This window comes from Balaenoptera physalus, assembly GCF_965194825.1.
Source record: "Balaenoptera physalus genome assembly, chromosome: 7".
Lineage (NCBI taxonomy): Eukaryota > Metazoa > Chordata > Mammalia > Artiodactyla > Balaenopteridae > Balaenoptera > Balaenoptera physalus.
Window position 1 is genome coordinate 22,104,111 of NC_138886.1, and position 18,115 is coordinate 22,122,225.

Below are 18,115 nucleotides of genomic sequence, written 5' to 3' on the forward strand. Positions count from 1 at the left end.
AGGCCTTAGTGATAATCTGGTCAAACTCCTCCCCTAATTTTCTAATGAGGAATTGAGGCCTTCACTCACAGGCTAAATAACCCACCTCAGGCCTTTTGCTGTATTAGCAAGGATGGAACTCTTCCCTCCTGCATCTTTGTATGTGTCACATATTTGGGCTGAGCTCTTGAAAGGACTAGTTTACTTTAAGTAGAAACAGACTCTGCATAGCTACCATGCTACACTTTTATGCTACGTCTTTTACAATTATATAATACAAAAAGCAATATGTTAATCTTTGACTTAAAATGTCATACCAACAAACTTGTGATATATTGCAACCGTTTTATTAATATGATGGACTGGGATATGTCTTTTAACAGGAGTATTGATTCACTACCATGAATGTGTTTCGATACTTTGCTGCAGTATCATACTTGATTCAGTCAAATTACGTGTGAATTACTTTCACTTTCACACGTATAAAACATTTACATTTCATTGATAGAACAGCACACAGCCATGCACCTCTTCTTTCTGGTTTATATGCATGTCAATATGCTCACATAAAATGGATTTTTCACCACTCAAGGACTTCACAATATATGAACTTTTCATGACACTATTTCTGCTCTTTTTTTTTTTTAATTGAAGGGGGGTAAAAAAGCAATACTGTGGTATGAAAGACCTTCTTACAAGGTTCTTTCTGGAGAAATGTGTGAGAATACACTTATAGTCCTATGACTGTAATCAAGCTCATCCTACAAGGACATGAAGGTAGAGTCACTCTCCTGGAGAGTTTCTGATCTTAGTAAGAATATTATGACTGGGGGGGAGATATTATAAAGACAGTCCAGCAGAAGACTCTCCTAGAGAGATATTTTGAACATATTTCAAACCTATAATGACTGTCATAAAGATGACATGATAGTTGAATCATTTTGCTGAAGAAGTCTGTCTAGAAAGACACTCAAAAATGTAATTAAATGCTGTTATAATTTTTATGTTTTGTGAAACTATTAGAGGCCACGAAAGCAGAAAAATGTAGCACTATAACAAAATAAGGAAACACTTTTGAAGAATAAACACTTAACACGCAAAAATTTTAAATGGTATCTAATAAATTTTCATGTCAAATTTTTTAACCAAACATATAAAATTTTTAAATGGCAACTAATAAATCTTCATGTCAAATCTTTTAACAAAATCCACAAATTGATTATAAAAATTGAACAACCATAAATGTCTTATGTATAAAGTTTGAAGGGAAAGTTTAAATTTCTACATTATTCTGTTTAATCAAATACTTGAGGAATTTTAGTTACTGCTGAGGAACAGTCAGTACATTTCTAAAATAATTCAGTTATGAAAATAGTATCACAATTAAGGTTTGGCATAGTAGCATTCCAGCAATCTTCAGTCATCCACAAACATTAACCGTCCGGGCCCTTCATTCTTCATCCACCTCCTATATCTCTTCCATCTAGGGTCATTTGCCAGTCTTTTCTTTAGTTCCTCTTCTTGTTCCTGTTTGTAGACCTGTCAGCATAAATAACATAAACTGACTTGACAATCCAAAGAGAAACATTTGTCATTAGCTTTATGGCATGTTTATATTTTTCAAATATAACTTTAGGTAAAAGTTTCCAATGAATGTATTGGTTTGTCTTCTGAAGACCATGCACCTAAGATTACTAAGCAATTAAGCACTTTAATGTTCAGTGTTAAATAAAAAAGAATAACTTGTGCAAGAACTAGCAATTTTTTTCACTGATTTCTGTAACCTGGAAATACATTCTTTTCCTCCTTGAAATCATATATAAGCTGAGTTTAAAGGGTTTAAACATTTCCTCTCTATGACTAATGTCCAATATTAAAGAATCAACACTTTATTTTTTTAACTCTGTAAATTTAACAGATGGCTTTCAGTTTTGTTGATCCTAACCAAGGAACAAAGTGACCTTATAAATACATTTGTCTCCAGATTGAACTTACAACTACTTTTATCTTCAATGATAATTATTGGTTTTTCAAAATATTTTTAACTAAAGTTCCCAAAGAAGGTTAAATAAACCACAGAGGTTAAGAACAAAGAACATCTTTCATTTCTATAACCTTTCGTTGGTATCAGTTGAAGCTAAATGGACAAGTTTTCATAACCAATTTCACAGCCATATCAAATTTCAGAAAGAAATTATTTTCCTTCCAAATTTCAGGGAGTAACGACTAAGATAACCGCATGTAATACCGTGATAATTCAGCCCAGGATAGCACTCTGTGACAGACGGAGCTTATTGTATAGTGGGCAGCCTCAACTACTTAAAAGTGAAAACTTATCAAATAATTTAGGAGCTACCATGTTACCCTCCATTTTTATGTTCTTTGTAAGTAGGCTGAATATATCTACTTGCCAAATCATTCTGGCAATTCACAGTACAGTTTAACACAACAAATTAGACCATACTTCAAATTTTTAGCATTAGTAAATTGAAGTATTTGAAGTTCATCTTTTAAAATGACAAATTATAGGTTAAAAACCCACTGTTCCACTACTAAATATAGTCATACAGTCAACAAAAGATCTTTCTATATTTAACTCTTCGATTTCAGAAATTTGAGCACACTTCTGTGATCCCTTGTCACATACCTAGTTTTAAGTTGGTAACGAAGGTTACAGTAATTACTCACCTCATAATTCTCCTTTATCCAAAGCTCCCGTTTAAGAAAAGTTTCTTTCTGATGATCTTCTAGACTATCAAACTGAGACTTTGACATCTTCATAGATTTACGTATGATATATAGTCTTTCTTCTTCCCCATATTCTTTGCCTTTGATGTTAAAATTATAGATCCACCGGCAATACCAGACTATATATGAGCACAGGTGAAAGGGAGCTAAGAGAATTTGAAACAGGAGAAGGTCACGGAACTGGGGTTTCTGATAGCCTCCCTTTATATCTATTTTACTTTTTATAATGTTCTTTATGATGTTCTCCTCCTCGTCACGAATTTCCTCTTTGGACTTTTTGTTTCTGCCCTTCTCTTTGGCTTTTCTCAGCAATCCCTGCTGCTTGGCAATCTCCATGGCTTGGATACGGTACTTGGGCACTGTGGCCAGGTAGCTGATTGCCTTGTTGTAGCTGTTCCACCAGCTGAAAAACTAGAATATTTAACAAAGAAAACTGGGTAATTTTTATTACCAAAATTCATCTTGGTGAACACAACCCCCCCCCCAAAACCTATTCTGATTAAAAACAGGGACCTCAAAAATCTTACTCTGTAAGTTAAAGATACAGTTGAATAATGCCCATGTGGACACGGGATCTCCAGGCCTGATAAGTCAGATAAGCCCTGAGCTGAGCCAAAAAGCCACTGATTCTCCACAGGAGACACCCAGGATCAGAGGACGGATCGGTGGAATCACATCACACCTGTTGATTTCACATCTTTACCATTTGACTCTTCCCTAGATCACAATTAAGAAATCCCTCCTCTTCTATTTTTTTTTTAAGGTTGCAGTCTACTTACTGGAGGAAGAATCGAATGGTAAAACTAGCTGGTGAGGAGTTTCTTTCCAAAAAATCCCTGGGTATAGACTCAGGCAACTATAGACCATTTGCACATACCACAGTAATGCTCGTCATATTCTGAACTGAAAGATTCAAATATGTTTGAACTCTTTACTTATTTGGACAGGAAGACATTAAGTCACTTCATAAATATATTCAACCACAAAGGGTTTTATTATCAGAAAAAGTCCTACTCCTCATATAGTACCTCCACACATTTCAGCTATTTTACTGAATAAATACAGCAGTTGTACCAATAATATCCTGAAATATTATAGTAGCAATCTATTAGGAATAGCAAAAAAAAAAAAAAACAGTGACTAGGGTATTACGTTATCTAAAACAGAAAAGTAAAATTGCCCTTCCTCTCCCTGTTGAAAAGGCAACACTACAAAAGCTGATACATTTAAAATATACAGCTTTAGTTTTCAATAGGAATTCTTTTGTCATATCGATTGAATTTCATTTCTGGGAATTAAACTGGAGAAGTAATTCTGAAACTAGCAAACTGCTTCATTCTAGTCACTTGACTTTCTTTTTTCTTCTAGAGGAGGATATGATAGGTGTGGTTAGTTGAGGAATAATCATAGGGAAAACTCATTTCAGGCTAAACTTGTATTTCTGTGATATTTTAAAACAACATAAAAAGTTACTGTAGCACTTTTAGTCTATTTCAGTGGTTTTCAAACTGAGCAGGAGTGCCCTTAGCTGCCATGGGGAAATGTGTGTGACATTTTTGTTTGTTACAATGATGGCAAGCTCTACACTCCTGGCATTTGGCGGGTAGGTGCCAGGACTAGTTAGGCCATATTAAGGAGTTTGGAATTTTCCCCAAGTTTAATGGGAAATCATTGAAAAGTCCTATGAAAGTAGTTTGGTCCTTGAACAATGCGGGGGGGCACCACCCTCTGCAGAATCTGAGTGCAGCGTATAGCTGGCCCTCCGATTCAGCCAACCTCAGATGGCGCACCGCTGCGGTTCGGTACTGCATGTAGTGAAAAGAATCCGTGTGTAAGTGGACCACTGCAATTCCAACCCATGTTGTTCAAGGGTCACCTGTAAATGATATGATCTAGTTGGCATTCACTCTGGCTGTTATATGGAAAATACTCTAGAGGGGGCCACGAGAAAAAGATCTGAGTTTTTTGTTTGTTTTTGACAGTTACATAATGACATTCATGATTTCTTAGATTGCCTGCCAACAAAGATTCCAATATTATCAATTGGTTAAATAAATATTTTTCTAATATAAAAAATTAATCTCACCTGGAAGTAAAATTCTACAAAAAGGTACTTCTAGTTCAGTTTGAATGACTAGCACTAGCCACTGTGCACTCCTGCACATGCACGTAGATACACACCTCCATCAATACACACCTGAAACACTGAAATAGCGCACACACTGACCAAGATCACAACTCTCACATCCACTTTAGGGGCTAAGCGCCTGCTGTAGTAGTGGTAGTAATGGCTGTAGTACTCTTCTGGGTGATCCAGCATGTAATCATAATCTTTTCGAGTTTCTTCATCCTGTAAAATAACAAGATATCCAGTTTCATAGGACAGCTCATAAAATGGTCTTAGTTAATAATCTGTTAAAGTCAAATCTAGAATTTTGTAATTATGTAATCAATCTGAATAAAAGAACAAACTGTCAAAATCAAAAAATTTCCCATAATTCCTCAAAGGGACACACAAATTTGTTTCCAGAACTTTAATATTAGGTATAAAGCATAATTTAAAAATTTCCTCAAATTCTTGAGGAGTATTAGTCCTCCTGGAAAAAATAAAAACACTTCAGTAGCAACGAACCATGCCTTTTTAGCCAGTGCTGTGGTGCTAATAAGGATGTTGCCGTGTTCTTACAATTGAAGAGCATGTTGACACCTACTCTCAGTAACTGTTGATAGAAAAAAGAATGTTTATCTCTGTTGTATATATTCACAATCATTTCCCAACCTTGTATAGAAGGTTTTCTTTTGAAAGCAATGATTAAAACAACAAAAAAGTAGACGAAACCAGTCTATGCCCTCAAAATTGAATTATGCTCATCCCAAGGAAACACTGAGACATCGATGCAGGATAATGGTCAAAGTCTAGCTTTATGATATTAGGCAAAAATTTTAGCCTCTCTGAGCGTCACTCTTCTTCACTTGTAAATTAGAGCTATTAATAGCTGCCCTACTAATTTTACAGGGTTATTTTGTATATCAGATGACATACAGTATACAAAAACAGGCTAAAAATATGTAGTATTTCACTACATTAACACATTTTCACAGCCCAGTTCATAAATAAGGTAATATATAGCTCTTTCTTTTTTTTCTTTTTTTTTTTTTTATAAATTTATTTAGTTATTTATTTTGGCTGCGTTGGGTCTTTGTTGCTGTGCACGTGGGCTTTCTCTGGTTGTGGCGAGCGGGGGCTACTCTTTGTTGCAGTGCGCGGGCTTCTCATTGCGGTGGCTTCTCTTGTTGCAGAGCACGGGTTCTAGGCGCAAGGGCTTCAGTAGTTGCAGCACGTGGGCTCAGTAGTTGTGGCTCGCAGGCTCTAGAGCGCAGGGTCAGTAGTTGTGGTGCACGGGCTTAGTTGCTCCGTGGCATGTGGGATCTTCCCGGACCAGGGCTCGAACCCGTGTCCCCTGCATTGGCAGGCGGATTCTTAACCACTGAGCCACCAGGGAAGCCCCTATATAGCTCTTTCTTAATCATGCAAACATGTTGAAAAAATTATAGCATTCTGAAATGCTGCTCAAATGGTCACAAATAAAGCATTTCTTAAAACCTTCTCTAATTTTAATCAGTTTCTAACAGGTATAAACGCCAATCTTTTACTGAGCTACATAGGTTGAAAAGCTACCAAACTAGGTTGTGATTTGCTTTTTTTCTTTAATCCCACAGGAAACCTATTTTTCAGCTTGTCTTGTTTCCAAAAAATGTTAAAGACTAAAACTACAGCAAATTCTTTACTCTCTATAAGTGAGTACAACATAAACCATTATGAAAAAAAAATCTTTCTTTAACCTAGATGACTTCTATGATAAATTAATTATTCAGCATTCATAAAGTTGCAGATTATTAGCTAAACATTTCAAAATCTGCACTTAGTGCTTTGTTACCACAGAGGCGCTGGGGTCTGTTCAGGGCCTCCTCCTTTCTTTTTTTTTTTTTTTAATAAATTTATTTATTTTTAATTTATTTTAATTTTATTTTTGGCTTCGTTGGTCTTTGCTGTGCGCAGGCTTTCTCTAGTTATGGCGAGCGGGGGCTACTCTTCGTTGCGGTGCGCAGGCTTCTCATCGCGGTGGCTTCTCTTGTTGCAGAGCATGGGCTCTCAGTGCGCGGGCTTCAGTAGTTGTGGCATGCGGGCTTCGGTAGTTGTGGCTCACAGGCTCAGTAGTTGTGGCGCACAGGCTTAGTTGCTCTGCAGCATGTGGGATATTCCCGGACCAGGGCTCGAACCCGTGTCCCCTGCATTGGCAGGCGGATTCTTAACCACTGTGCCACCAGGGAAGCCCTCAGTAACAGTTCTTACATTCATTACATTCAAAATATTTTTTACCTCTGACTAGAATTTGAAGCTAGATGAAGTAGTATCTAGTATAATTAGATGTAAATATATTTAAAGTCTATTCCATGGCACTGTATGGAGGGCCAATATGTGAATCATCTGTTATATAAGGAAAGCTGAGCTCAGGCTGATATTATTTTCAAATTCACTCCTTGTATGTTCTCTTCCATTAGAAAAGATTTTCTCGGGAGTTCCCTGGTGGCCTACTGGTTAGGATTCCAGCCTTTCACTGCTATGGCCTGGGTTCAATCCCTGGTAAGGGAACTGAGATCCCGCAAGCTGCGTGCCACACGCCTCAACTGTCAGTCCATTATTCCTCCTATAAGCCATCATCATATTCTAGAGTTTCTAACCTAAAGAGGGTAAAACGTTACAGGTCATAAGCCTATGTACCTTGATGTATTTCATTCTGAGTACTTCAAGACATCCTTTGAGAATTTTTCCATTCTCTCTCCATTTTTTTGCCCTTTTGGCTAATTTTATAGATATGCTCTGCTTTTGGCCTGAATTCGTTGCCTTTTAAACTCAGCCTCCCAATCTTGGCAGATGCTTTTTGAAATGTATTTCTTCAAACGCGATTCTTCTCCTTGCTCCAACTAGATTACATGTAGTTTTGAAACTAACTGCCCCCCTGAGATGAGATTCCTACAGTCCTCCAGCATCACTCTCTCTGCACAGTCCATTGCCCAGTCTGACTGTCTGTACTCCTCCTGGTTGAAGTATACAGCAAGATCTGTGAGTGTCACTGAAATCTGCTTTGTGAATGTCATGCGTTTAGTGGCTGTTCTCTTGTTTGTTCTCTTATCTTAGTGAAGGTCACAGTCCATAGAATGCAGATGTCCTTCTTCAAGCTTTTCACCCATATCTTCCCCCAGAGTCACCATCTCACTGGTCCCTGGATTTGTGACTTCATCAAGTCCAGAGCTTCATTTAACAGGATGGTCAGCTAATGCTCCAGTACCAGCAACTCCAAAATTTATACCTTATGTTTAGCCTCTCTACTGTAACCAGAGCCTGCAGGGTCTATTCAGGGACCTCTGTAATGAGTCCTCAAACTACCTCATCCCTGTAAAAGGTTTCAGGGTCAAGTCTGACTTCTCTTAGAATGGTTTTCTTTTCCTTGGGGCCACCATAATTTCATGACCCTGTTTTGGTCATGATTAGAGACAAGAAGGTCTGCGATCTCCTTGTTACAGCGTTTATTCAGCCACAGTCTTCTTTCTTTAATGTGTTTAAAGCTTCCTCTCCAGAATGAAGAAAATGGATTTTAGGCTGAGGCATGCATAATACACTTTACAAGGTTGTTCAAGGTTGGCACAAATTGAAGAGTTAGGGATTCTCAACAATCTAAGTCAAAGTCCTACTCTTCAGTAGCCTACTAAGTTTAGAATCAACCTAATAAGAACACAGGATACCAGGAATATTAGCAAAAAAGAAAAGACAGACTGGGACCCAATTAGAGAGTTTCACGTACATTCTTACATATTTTTACCATATATTTATTTTTAATACCATATATTTATTTTTTCTCCTACCCATCTTGGGACTAAAGTAGCCTCACAGTTTTTTTGTTTGTTCTGTCCAATACTTCCCAGTGTCTAGTAAGGTAAGTTCAATTTTCCTTGTCATGCAACAAGGCCTCCATAACTGACCCAAACTTACCTACTTAAGAAACATCTTATCACTCTCCCTTCTTTTGCCCATAGCAAACATTCAGATAGCAATTTCTGGAATTTGGTGTGTTCTTCAAGTACAGCATGCTCTTTTATATCTATGACTGAACAGATAATTATTCACTTTGACTCAAATGCCCAAGCCTTTCTTCCAACCTCATGAGCTCCTATTAATCCTTTAGAACATAAACATTAGTAGACAGATTTAGACCACTCTTCTTACACTTATTACCTATTTATTATAGCACTTATCACATTGTAATCATCAGTTTTTTTCTTTTCCTTGAATGAGAACTTCTAGAAGGCAGGTAGGGTGATTCCTTAATCTCTGTATATCCAAGGCCTAGCACAGTGCCTGGCATTCAATAAATATCATTTCAAAACTGAATGAAATTTTATAAAGGCTCTCCCTCACTACAGACATCTCTCCAGCCACACAGGTCTCCACCTTACCAGGAAGGTGAGACGGGTGACTATGCCACAAAAACTTGGGCTTGGCAGAAATGACTGCTTGATTTCATAGCTTATGAAGATATGCTAATGTGACTAAAATAGCTTAAACCTTAAAACAGTGTAATATCTTACCTTTCAATAAGGTAGTATTTTTTCTTTCAGCAATTTTGTGGATCTTAAGGTCCCAGGGTCAGGAGATTCCAACTTCTTTCCAAAACCAAAACCTTTATACTTGTTTCTTCCTCCTCTCTGTCCTGAGCCTTGACAAGCAGGGCAATAAGCTCCTTGTCTCTAATCTCTACAGGAAAAAATGGTGCTTCTGCTGGTGTCCACTCCACTCCCAATCCTCTTGGGCATATGCAGGAGGACTGGAACATAACCACCAAAATCTAGATCAGAAGTGAACAAGAGGAAACCCGCAAGCAAAGAAAGCACTGAATCCTTCCTTCTCTGATGAAAATGATCGTTCCCCCCTCCCCAGAGGCAAAAATATATTATGTTCTTGTCCTTGAAAGAAATAATGAATTGTTTGATTTCAATAAACTTAAATTGCAATAATTAGATATTGCAGCCAGTTTCACATTTAAAATCTTCGATTATACAAATAATAGAAACCGTTTAGGATGGCAAAGGCCAAGAATCAATAATATATGAAAATATAGTAATAGTTTGTTCATTCTTAAATATATATAGTAATCCTGTTTTTAAGAGAAATACACACACAAATGATCCTTTAAAAAAATAACATCTGTTCCCCTAAATTTTTTTCCAGGCCATTACACCCTACTAAAGAGGAAGAAAGTTAACTGCTCTGAGTTTTCATTTCTCTTCCTGTTCCCTACCCACCAGCCACTCGTGCTACTATCTTCTACGTCTTCTCTTCTCAGTCTACATGTGGTCATAGCAACTTCCATCATTTGCAGTATCACCTATATATCATATACGAGTGACACACAGATCTGTTTTCCCTGCTCCTACTATTTTCAGATACCTCCTGAACACTTCCTAAATGTAACATAAATATCTCAAATTCAACATGCTCAAAACCCAAATCTGCTCCTGTGTCTCAGTTAACGGTAACACCATCTACTTGGTTACCTGAGCTTTAAAAAACCTTAGTTATTTTCAGTTCAGCAAATAGTTATGCAGGGCCTTAAGCCATGTGCTGAGCACAAAGGAGGATAAAAAAACAAATAAATTAAGGACCTGGCCTCAATAACTCTCCCATCTACAATAAGAATCTAGCAAGCAAGAAGAGCACAATTCAATGTACTAAGGACTAACTCTGCCTGAGACCACTGGTAATGGGATTCACAGAAGACATGAAATGAGTGCTAGATCCTGAAAAGCAAGTAAGATGTGGTAAAATGTGTTCCAGGCAAGGGGAACAGCAAGTGTTAAGGTACAGAAGCATCAGTGTATAGAACAGATTCAGTGAAGCTTTAGCACTGGGGAAGTTTAGGGAAGAAAGGAGTAGTAAATGTGGCCAGGAAGATAGGTTTGGATAAGAACCACAGGGGATCTTATATGCCATGCTAAAGTGTTAGGGTGTTAATGTCTGTGCTATTCAAACATAAAATGTTTTCAAGTATGAGAAAAATAAATAGCATTGAGTAGAAGTGTATATTTTGGGACGATAACTCTGATAGTATTGTAAAGAAAGGAATGAGGGAGAAACAGATTTTAGAGACTAAGAAGTAGAACAAATAGGACTTAGTGATTAAAGGGGTACAGGAATCAATCATGTTGAGCACGAGAGTGATGTTTCTAATTATAGTCACTGTGTGAACCATGTTATTCTAAGAATAAAGGAAGAGGACAGCAAGTGTGGAGAAGAGGCAGGGGAAAATTGTGGAAGATTTTGAAATGGGGAGGAAAGAAAATTACTGGATAGCTTTTCAATGCCTGGAGCCTCCAAGGATTATCCCTGTAGGAGGGGTGTGCCTTTATTTGTCTTTGAAAAGTCTATTTTAACTTTGTAGAGAAAGAAGTAACTTGTGGAAAACTGGAAGTAATGCAAATAATTCTTATTCACAAAAAGACAAATCGTGACCAGTGGAATTAAGGCAACTGATAACTGCCTTGTCATACTGACCAGTATTACAGGCATTTCAGCACTCCTTGTCTTGACTGTAAACTGTGTGGCACTTTTTCTCTTTTGAACCAGTTTTAATATCTTACTGGTTCCCTCATTAATTAATGAGTTAAATAAAATCTTTGACACATGTTCATTTTGTATTTGTACAAGAGTCAACCTCTTTTAAAATGTATGCTTTAACAAAGAAAACAGGATTAGTTTCATGTATAATTTTGGGTACCTGTGCTACAAATGAGAGACAATCGAAAAATATGAACCTAGAGAATACACGAATTTCAGGGTTGTCAAGGATGTAGTTGAGTTTCATCAGGACGAGCTTAGAAAATAAAAAGAAAAGAGTACCCAAAGGACAGGACTCTAAGGAAATGCAATGTTTAAGGTGAAGGCAGAGGAAAAGAAATACAGACTAAAAGAAATGGCTAGAAAGCTTGGAGAAAGGGGAGAGAATTACATGAAGGGAGTCAAGGGAGAACAGCTTAAAGAACTACGTGGTCAACATCAAATGCCACAAATAGTTCCAACAGGAAGAGCAGCCCTCTGATCTGATGCTTAGAGCATCACTATTCATCTTAGGAAGAACAGCTCCAGAACGTGTGCTGATGCACATGTCAGTTTATGATAGTTTAAATGAAAGGGGTATGAGGAAGTAAGGACGGCCAACAATGAAGAAAGAAGAAAAATTGACCGTAGCTTTAAAAGAAGCAAAATTAAGGAATGAGAAATGAACCAAATAAGAGATTCTTAAGTTACCAAAGAGGAATGATGAGATTCCAGAAGACTAAGATGGAAATAAAATGAGTTCAGCCAAGAATACCTTCCTGCCTTCCCCCAACCCATCTTCCACATTGTTCCCAGAACTTTCTTTCTGAAACAAACATCAGATTGTGTTACTTATGCACTTTAAAACCTCTGGTAACTTCAATACATAAGGTTCACATGCCTGAACACAGCTTAAAGGGTCGATCCCAAACTATTTCCAGTCTCCTGAAACATTCTCCCTACCATGCACCTGACAGGCTTCTAACCTAGAAATAGTAGATCCCCTACAGTCTCTAAAAATACAGTAAGGGTCTTTGTGCTGTGAATATCTCAAAATAGTCTGTTTACCCATGATAAATTTGCACAAGCAAAATTAAAACATCAAGTGCTTAGTTTCTGGCTAGAATTATATCAACTCAGTAGTTTTTGTGTGACTCGAAAAAGCTCTGATGTGTTGATACCATCATGTGTCAGGTAGTCACAGCACTAGATTTAAACACATCTGGTGTATAATCAACCTTGGCCATAAGCAGGGAATAACAGGTGAAATTAAGGGATGAGTAAAAAATAAACAACACTTATGGGTTCACAGCAGAAATAGCAAATGTGGCACATAAGGTACCACACCCTTCTCCTGGGCCCATGGGAGAACAGTTTAACATGTCATCTTTTCCACTAAACCCAGACAAGGGCCCCAAATTTACAAGTGTTACATGGAGTCGAGACCAATTACAGTTGGTATGTGAAATGAAAATTATCTGCCATCAAGCTTACTTAACTTGGCTGTTTATCAGCATCACAACTGTAATAGAAATTTACATCATTTCTATCAGTTTTATGAATACCCAATTATTATGAATGACTGATTAAAATCTGGATCGATGCTGGAAAAGAAAAATTGTAATACCAATAAGTGCGGTTAATTTTTTTCCTCCAAAACGAAGAGTCCCTGGGAAAAGCATAATAAAAGTGATCCTACATCTCATTCCTGGAACAAGCCTTGCACGCTCATGACTCCATGTTTTCGTGGATCAAGACTTTTCTCTACCAGAAATGTCCCTCCACAGTCAACCTTGGTGACTGTTCTAGATCCAGATCAAAGAGTACATTCTTCTCCAATCCCCTGAGAAGAAATAATTGTGTTCTCTCAGTGCTGCAATATAATCTACAAGTTTTTATTATATAACTTAGATAAATAATAACCAAACAATAAGTATCTGTATCCTTCTTATACTAAAAGCTTAAAGGCAGGAACTGTGCCGTTTTCATTGTTATGGTCTCCTCCCCCAGCACCTGTGTCAGTACCAGTTAGAGTAAGGGTTAAGCGAATATACAAAGGGAGAACAATAAACAGTAACCATAACAGGGCAGGGAGTTCATAATCCCCTTTTTGTCAAATCATTCTTAAGTGCTAAAGCGCTGCCACATCAACCAGACTGATAAAAAGAAACTGACATGTTCCTGTGACTTCCCTGCCAAGACAAGGCCGGAGGAGCAGAAGTCTCTCTCTATACATCCCTTCAATTTATCAGATAACCTGCACGCCAGTAATACCTCCAAGACCTTTTCTGTGTTCTTCTCTCATGATCTTGCAAAATGCTGTCAAACTCTACCATTTTCTACCAATTACAGTTTTTCTAAGTGCATCCTTACCACCTATTCCCTCATCTGCTTATTTCTATGCCATCCTTCTCGTTTTATCTAATTCATCCAGTTCATATCTATATCAAAAATAATTAATGTTCTTAAAAACCCTGAGAAAATAATTTCTCCTTAAAAACAGAAGTATAATTTTTCTCTCATGCAGGAATTTTTCATTCATACCCATCCAATCTACTTTATCTGTACCACTCTTTAAAACTACAATTAATTTGGGGTAAAATGCCAAAGTAGGCTTCACATGACAATGTCAAAACGCCAGAAATCCACTTTCGATTTCCATCCTATCTGAATCTATCTCCAGATAGGAGTTTTTATTTTACAAGCATTCATTATCTATGTGCCAGACACTGTGCTAGGTGCCATGGATATACATGCAAAAATGAAGTTTAGTGGAAAGGGGAGAAGGGCTACTCAGGATTTACAGTGCAGTGTGATAAGTGCTATATCCACATAAAAAGATCCAATGTTGACACAGCGAGTGAGAGTCTGTTTACTTAACTTCCAAAGTCCATGTGTCCCTGAATCCCCAGTAGTCAAATACACTAAACAGTTATTTCACCGTCTTAACTCATATTATGAAACAAATATAAAGCAGTGTGTGAAATCATAATGGTTTCAAGTCCTGCTGAGATCTAGAGGTTTAAGTTATTTGAGAACATGAACTAAGCATGACTTGGTAAAAGCATCTGACAAGTCCCTTTGCCTTCCATTATTACCCATCCTTCTTTTTCTGGTTTTTCTCAATCTCTCTATTCACAGGTAGAATCTCTGTTGCTATGAAAACGATGACCAACTGTGATAATATCTCCTTGTCTGACCAACTGCATTTAAATCATGTTAGTATCCTTATTTTTTAACAATTTCCATCTAAAAAAACTCTCTCTCAAAGAGGCATTTATTTAACCAAGACAACTTCAGAGTCATAAATCCACTATATCTTACACAAATATATCTCTCATTTTGGTTATTCAGAGATGCTTGGTTGTTATAAGCTTTGATGGAACACCACTGTAAGACTATAATGAGGATATAGTATAGCTTTTTATATCATACATGTTAAAAATGCTAAGAGACTTGAACAGACCAAGAATAAGAAATTAAGAAGGTTATCAAAAAATTATGGGGAGAGAAAAAAGGCTCCTGGCTCCAATGAATTTACAACTAATTTATTTCAGATTTCACAAAAGAAACAATTTCTGTTAGATACACTGTTCCAGAGATGGAATCTACCTGGGCATTCTACAAAGCAAATATAGAATCAACTTCTCCCTCCATATGCCAGCAATAACTGAACATGGCTGTGAAGGAGGACACAGTATTCCCAAGGCCCTCCCTCCTTTTCAGCTCTCACAGGGTTTATTGCTATTCTTTATGGAGAAATATATAGCGTATAACAAAAAGAGCAAATAGAAATGAAATGTGGTCCCAGGTCTGCAGTTGCTGCCCCCATGAGACGATATATGGAATTTCAGGTAGGCTTCTGCGGCTCATCTTCATTCCAGAGCCACTGGAACTTATCAGCTTCTCCCACTATTCTATCTGACCTGCTCGTAGTAAAGGCCAGGTGGACCTCTTATCCCTCACAAGCCCTCTTTCCAGTCTGTGGATATAATCCAAGCAAAACAGTGGTTACATCCCTGTTGCCTCAAGGGGATGACCCCAGTTTATCAGATCTCTGCATTACCCAGAAATGGTATCTTCTGGCAACCTTCTCACAATTCTCCATTATGACAGCAATAAAATCAGATCACCCTGTTTGTTTTTAATAACTTCTTCCACACATGGCAAGTCAAACTCCTTTTCCTTATTCCAGGAGAGAGCATCTGCAATGAAGTTTTTTAAAAAGTTTCTGAAGGTGTTCCACTTGGAAGTGGAATCCCTATCTATCTCTATAAATTTAACATGGGAGTTTTCATAGAGCTCAACTAAGTCTGATTTCCATGGGTCCAAACTAAGCCCAGACAGCCCTTTTCTCTCACAGATAATTTTCGTTCTCCTGCAGTAATAATGAGTGGGGTTGGGGAAACTATAGAACACTCTCTCCCACCCTCCATCAGTGCAACTCCAATTCTAGTTTCCTGTTTGGAGGCATTTGCAGCTACCGCAAACCTGTCCCAGTCAAGAGTAAGTGTTACTTTCTCCAGACATACTAGTTTTTAACTGCCTCAAAGTTCCTTGTTCTTGAGTGGACAAATTATTTTATTGAGCTTTTTGTTAGCTGACAAATCAGTGCTAAACTTGTAGCAGCATTTAGAGGCAACCATTACAGCCAGATCAGCCTCTGAATTTGTCTCTTCGAGAAAATGGCAAGAATATTTAGAGTCCTGGGATTCCTCCCAGCCAGATTTTCTACAGTCTCTATTTCTTGGCACTTTTTTTCAAAGTTCTTACTATCGTGCTCACCGTTTTCATGCCAAATCTACCCGTCTCCAACCCCAGCAGAAGGCAACAGTCGCCACTGTTTCTGCTGCCTCTCTTCTGGAAGTTCTCCACCTGCCCAGTGCTCCCTCTTGTGCCACGAGGGCTTTGGAGGACCAGTGGCAGCCCTTCTGGATGCTCGTCTGGACCATTATCTTTCCTCACTGCAGAAAAGCAGACTGGAGCTTCAGATGCTGGGCTGCCTTGAATGAAGTTCTTTCCCATCTTTCTGAAGTCTTTCCTCAATCACTCTCTATCCCAAATAATAGGCAACCAAGCCCTCTGGCCTCAGCACTTTCCCAAACCCCCCATTCCTCAGTTAACTGCCAAGAGAAATTACAATCTCACCAATGCTGGTGAGAATTTAGTGAATTTTATGACTCCATATTATCCGAACTGCTCTGGAAAGTAAGCCATGAACTCCTTGACTCAGTATTTTCAGTTCTGGAAATCTAACCTGGAAAAATAATCCATGGTTAAATTATAGCATACCCACTCAAAGCAGTCACTGAAAGCAGACGATACAGCAACATGGAAAACTCTGCCTCAAAAAGAAAAGAAAAAAAAAAAGCTAGAAAAAAGTACCCTACAACTGCAACTGCTGTTGCATTAGCATGATGGGGCCCTTGAAGCAGTAACACTTCCACCAAATATGATTTGTACATAGTGATTTTTTATGGTTTGCTTTTCCCAGCAGTAGAAGAAAACAGGATCAGGCTAAATCTCCCCATCCCCACAAGACTCAATAAAACCTTTAGCAAATGACTATACATATACTCACAAAATACTTCCTACTAGAAATTCTCAGTCTTGAAACCCAAGTCATTAAGCACCTATTTGCAGGTCCTGTATAGGGGGTTTCTCATTTATCATTTAACCTCATAACAACCCGTGGAGCAGGTATCATGGCCTTAATTGTGCCTATGAAGAAACAGGTACTTTGACATATTAAGTCACTATCCAAGGTCATACAGGGGTGTTCAGAGCCGGAATCAAACATCCGGTGTTGTTCTTAGTATTTTTCTACATCCTTAAACCCAAGCTAAATGTCACAATTAATACCATCCCCAGAAACCAAGTTTCTGTCAACTCAAATTCGGGCATCTCACTGTCACTGGAGCCCTTTCCTGCTTTCTATCACAGATCTTGGTAATAATAATCACCCTGCTTTCCGAGAGTGCGCTGCACGTTATTAAAACATTTTCACTAAATCGTAAGAAGCCCAAAGCTTTGCATAAAAAAGACTGTAACAAAAAGGAGGGGGCTGGCTGCCCTCCAAGACCGAGGGGGTTCCCATCTTTGTCAGTGGGCCGTATGCGCTCTCTCACGTGGGGAAGCGCGAGCATCCTAAGGGTGGTGGCGGTGGTCGCGCCCGGCGCCGGAGTCACAGGGAGCCTCGCTCCCCGGGCCAGGGGCCGAAGGGGCCACGCCGCGCGCTTCGCCAGCGGGTCCTCGCAGCCCATCCGCGCCCCCAGGCTTACCTTAAGAGTCTCGTAGGCGGTGGCCACCAGCAGGAAGGCCTCCTCCGCGCTCTGCGGCGTCCGTCCGGGGCCCTCGTCGCCGGGCTCGGGCCGGTAGCGGTCGGGGTGGTAGCGCCGAGCCAGCTGGCGGTAGGCCCGCGCGATCTCCGCCTTGCCCGCCGTGCGGCTCACCCCCAGCACCTCGTAGCAGTCCCGCGTGCCGCAGTAGAGCCCTTCCACCAGGGCCGCCGCGGGCCGCGGCAGCAGCACCGCCAGCAGCAGGGGCGGCAGCAGCACCAACCAGCGCCGGCCGGTAGCGCCGGCTCCCCGGCGCGGAGCGATCGGCGTCGCCATCCCGGCTGGGCCACGGCTCCACTAGCCCAGCCGCACCCCGGCACTCCACCGCGCGCCCGGCTGGGCTGCTGGACCCAGAACCACGTCAGCACGCGGCGCCTCCGCGCAGGCGCACCGGGCG

At 39.3% G+C, this 18,115-nt stretch overlaps 1 protein-coding gene across 1 annotated transcript; it reads right to left on the reverse strand.

Annotated features, from left to right (window-relative positions):
• Positions 1 to 1,251: 1,251 nt before the first annotated feature.
• On the reverse strand, positions 1,252 to 18,094 carry DNAJC25 (DnaJ heat shock protein family (Hsp40) member C25). Its single transcript, XM_082469230.1, has 4 exons — positions 17,662 to 18,094; positions 4,925 to 5,077; positions 2,668 to 3,138; positions 1,252 to 1,518 (listed from the first exon to the last, which is right to left on the reverse strand). Exons 1-4 carry the CDS (start codon positions 17,992 to 17,994, stop codon positions 1,396 to 1,398), a joined length of 1,080 nt encoding a protein of 359 aa, XP_082325356.1. The 5' UTR covers positions 17,995 to 18,094; the 3' UTR covers positions 1,252 to 1,395.
• Between the last annotated feature and the right edge of the window lie 21 nt (positions 18,095 to 18,115).

Coding starts and splice junctions, on each gene's coding strand:
- DNAJC25 (XM_082469230.1), bottom strand. CDS start 17,994: ATGGCGACGCCGATCGCTCCGCGCCGGGGAGCCGGCGCTACCGGCCGG. Junction 5,078..17,661: donor CCGCCTACGAGACTCTTAAG/GTAAGCCTGGGG, acceptor GTTATTTTACAG/GATGAAGAAACTCGAAAAGA. Junction 3,139..4,924: donor GCGCTATTTCAGTGTTTCAG/GTGTGTATTGAT, acceptor TAAATATTCTAG/TTTTTCAGCTGGTGGAACAG.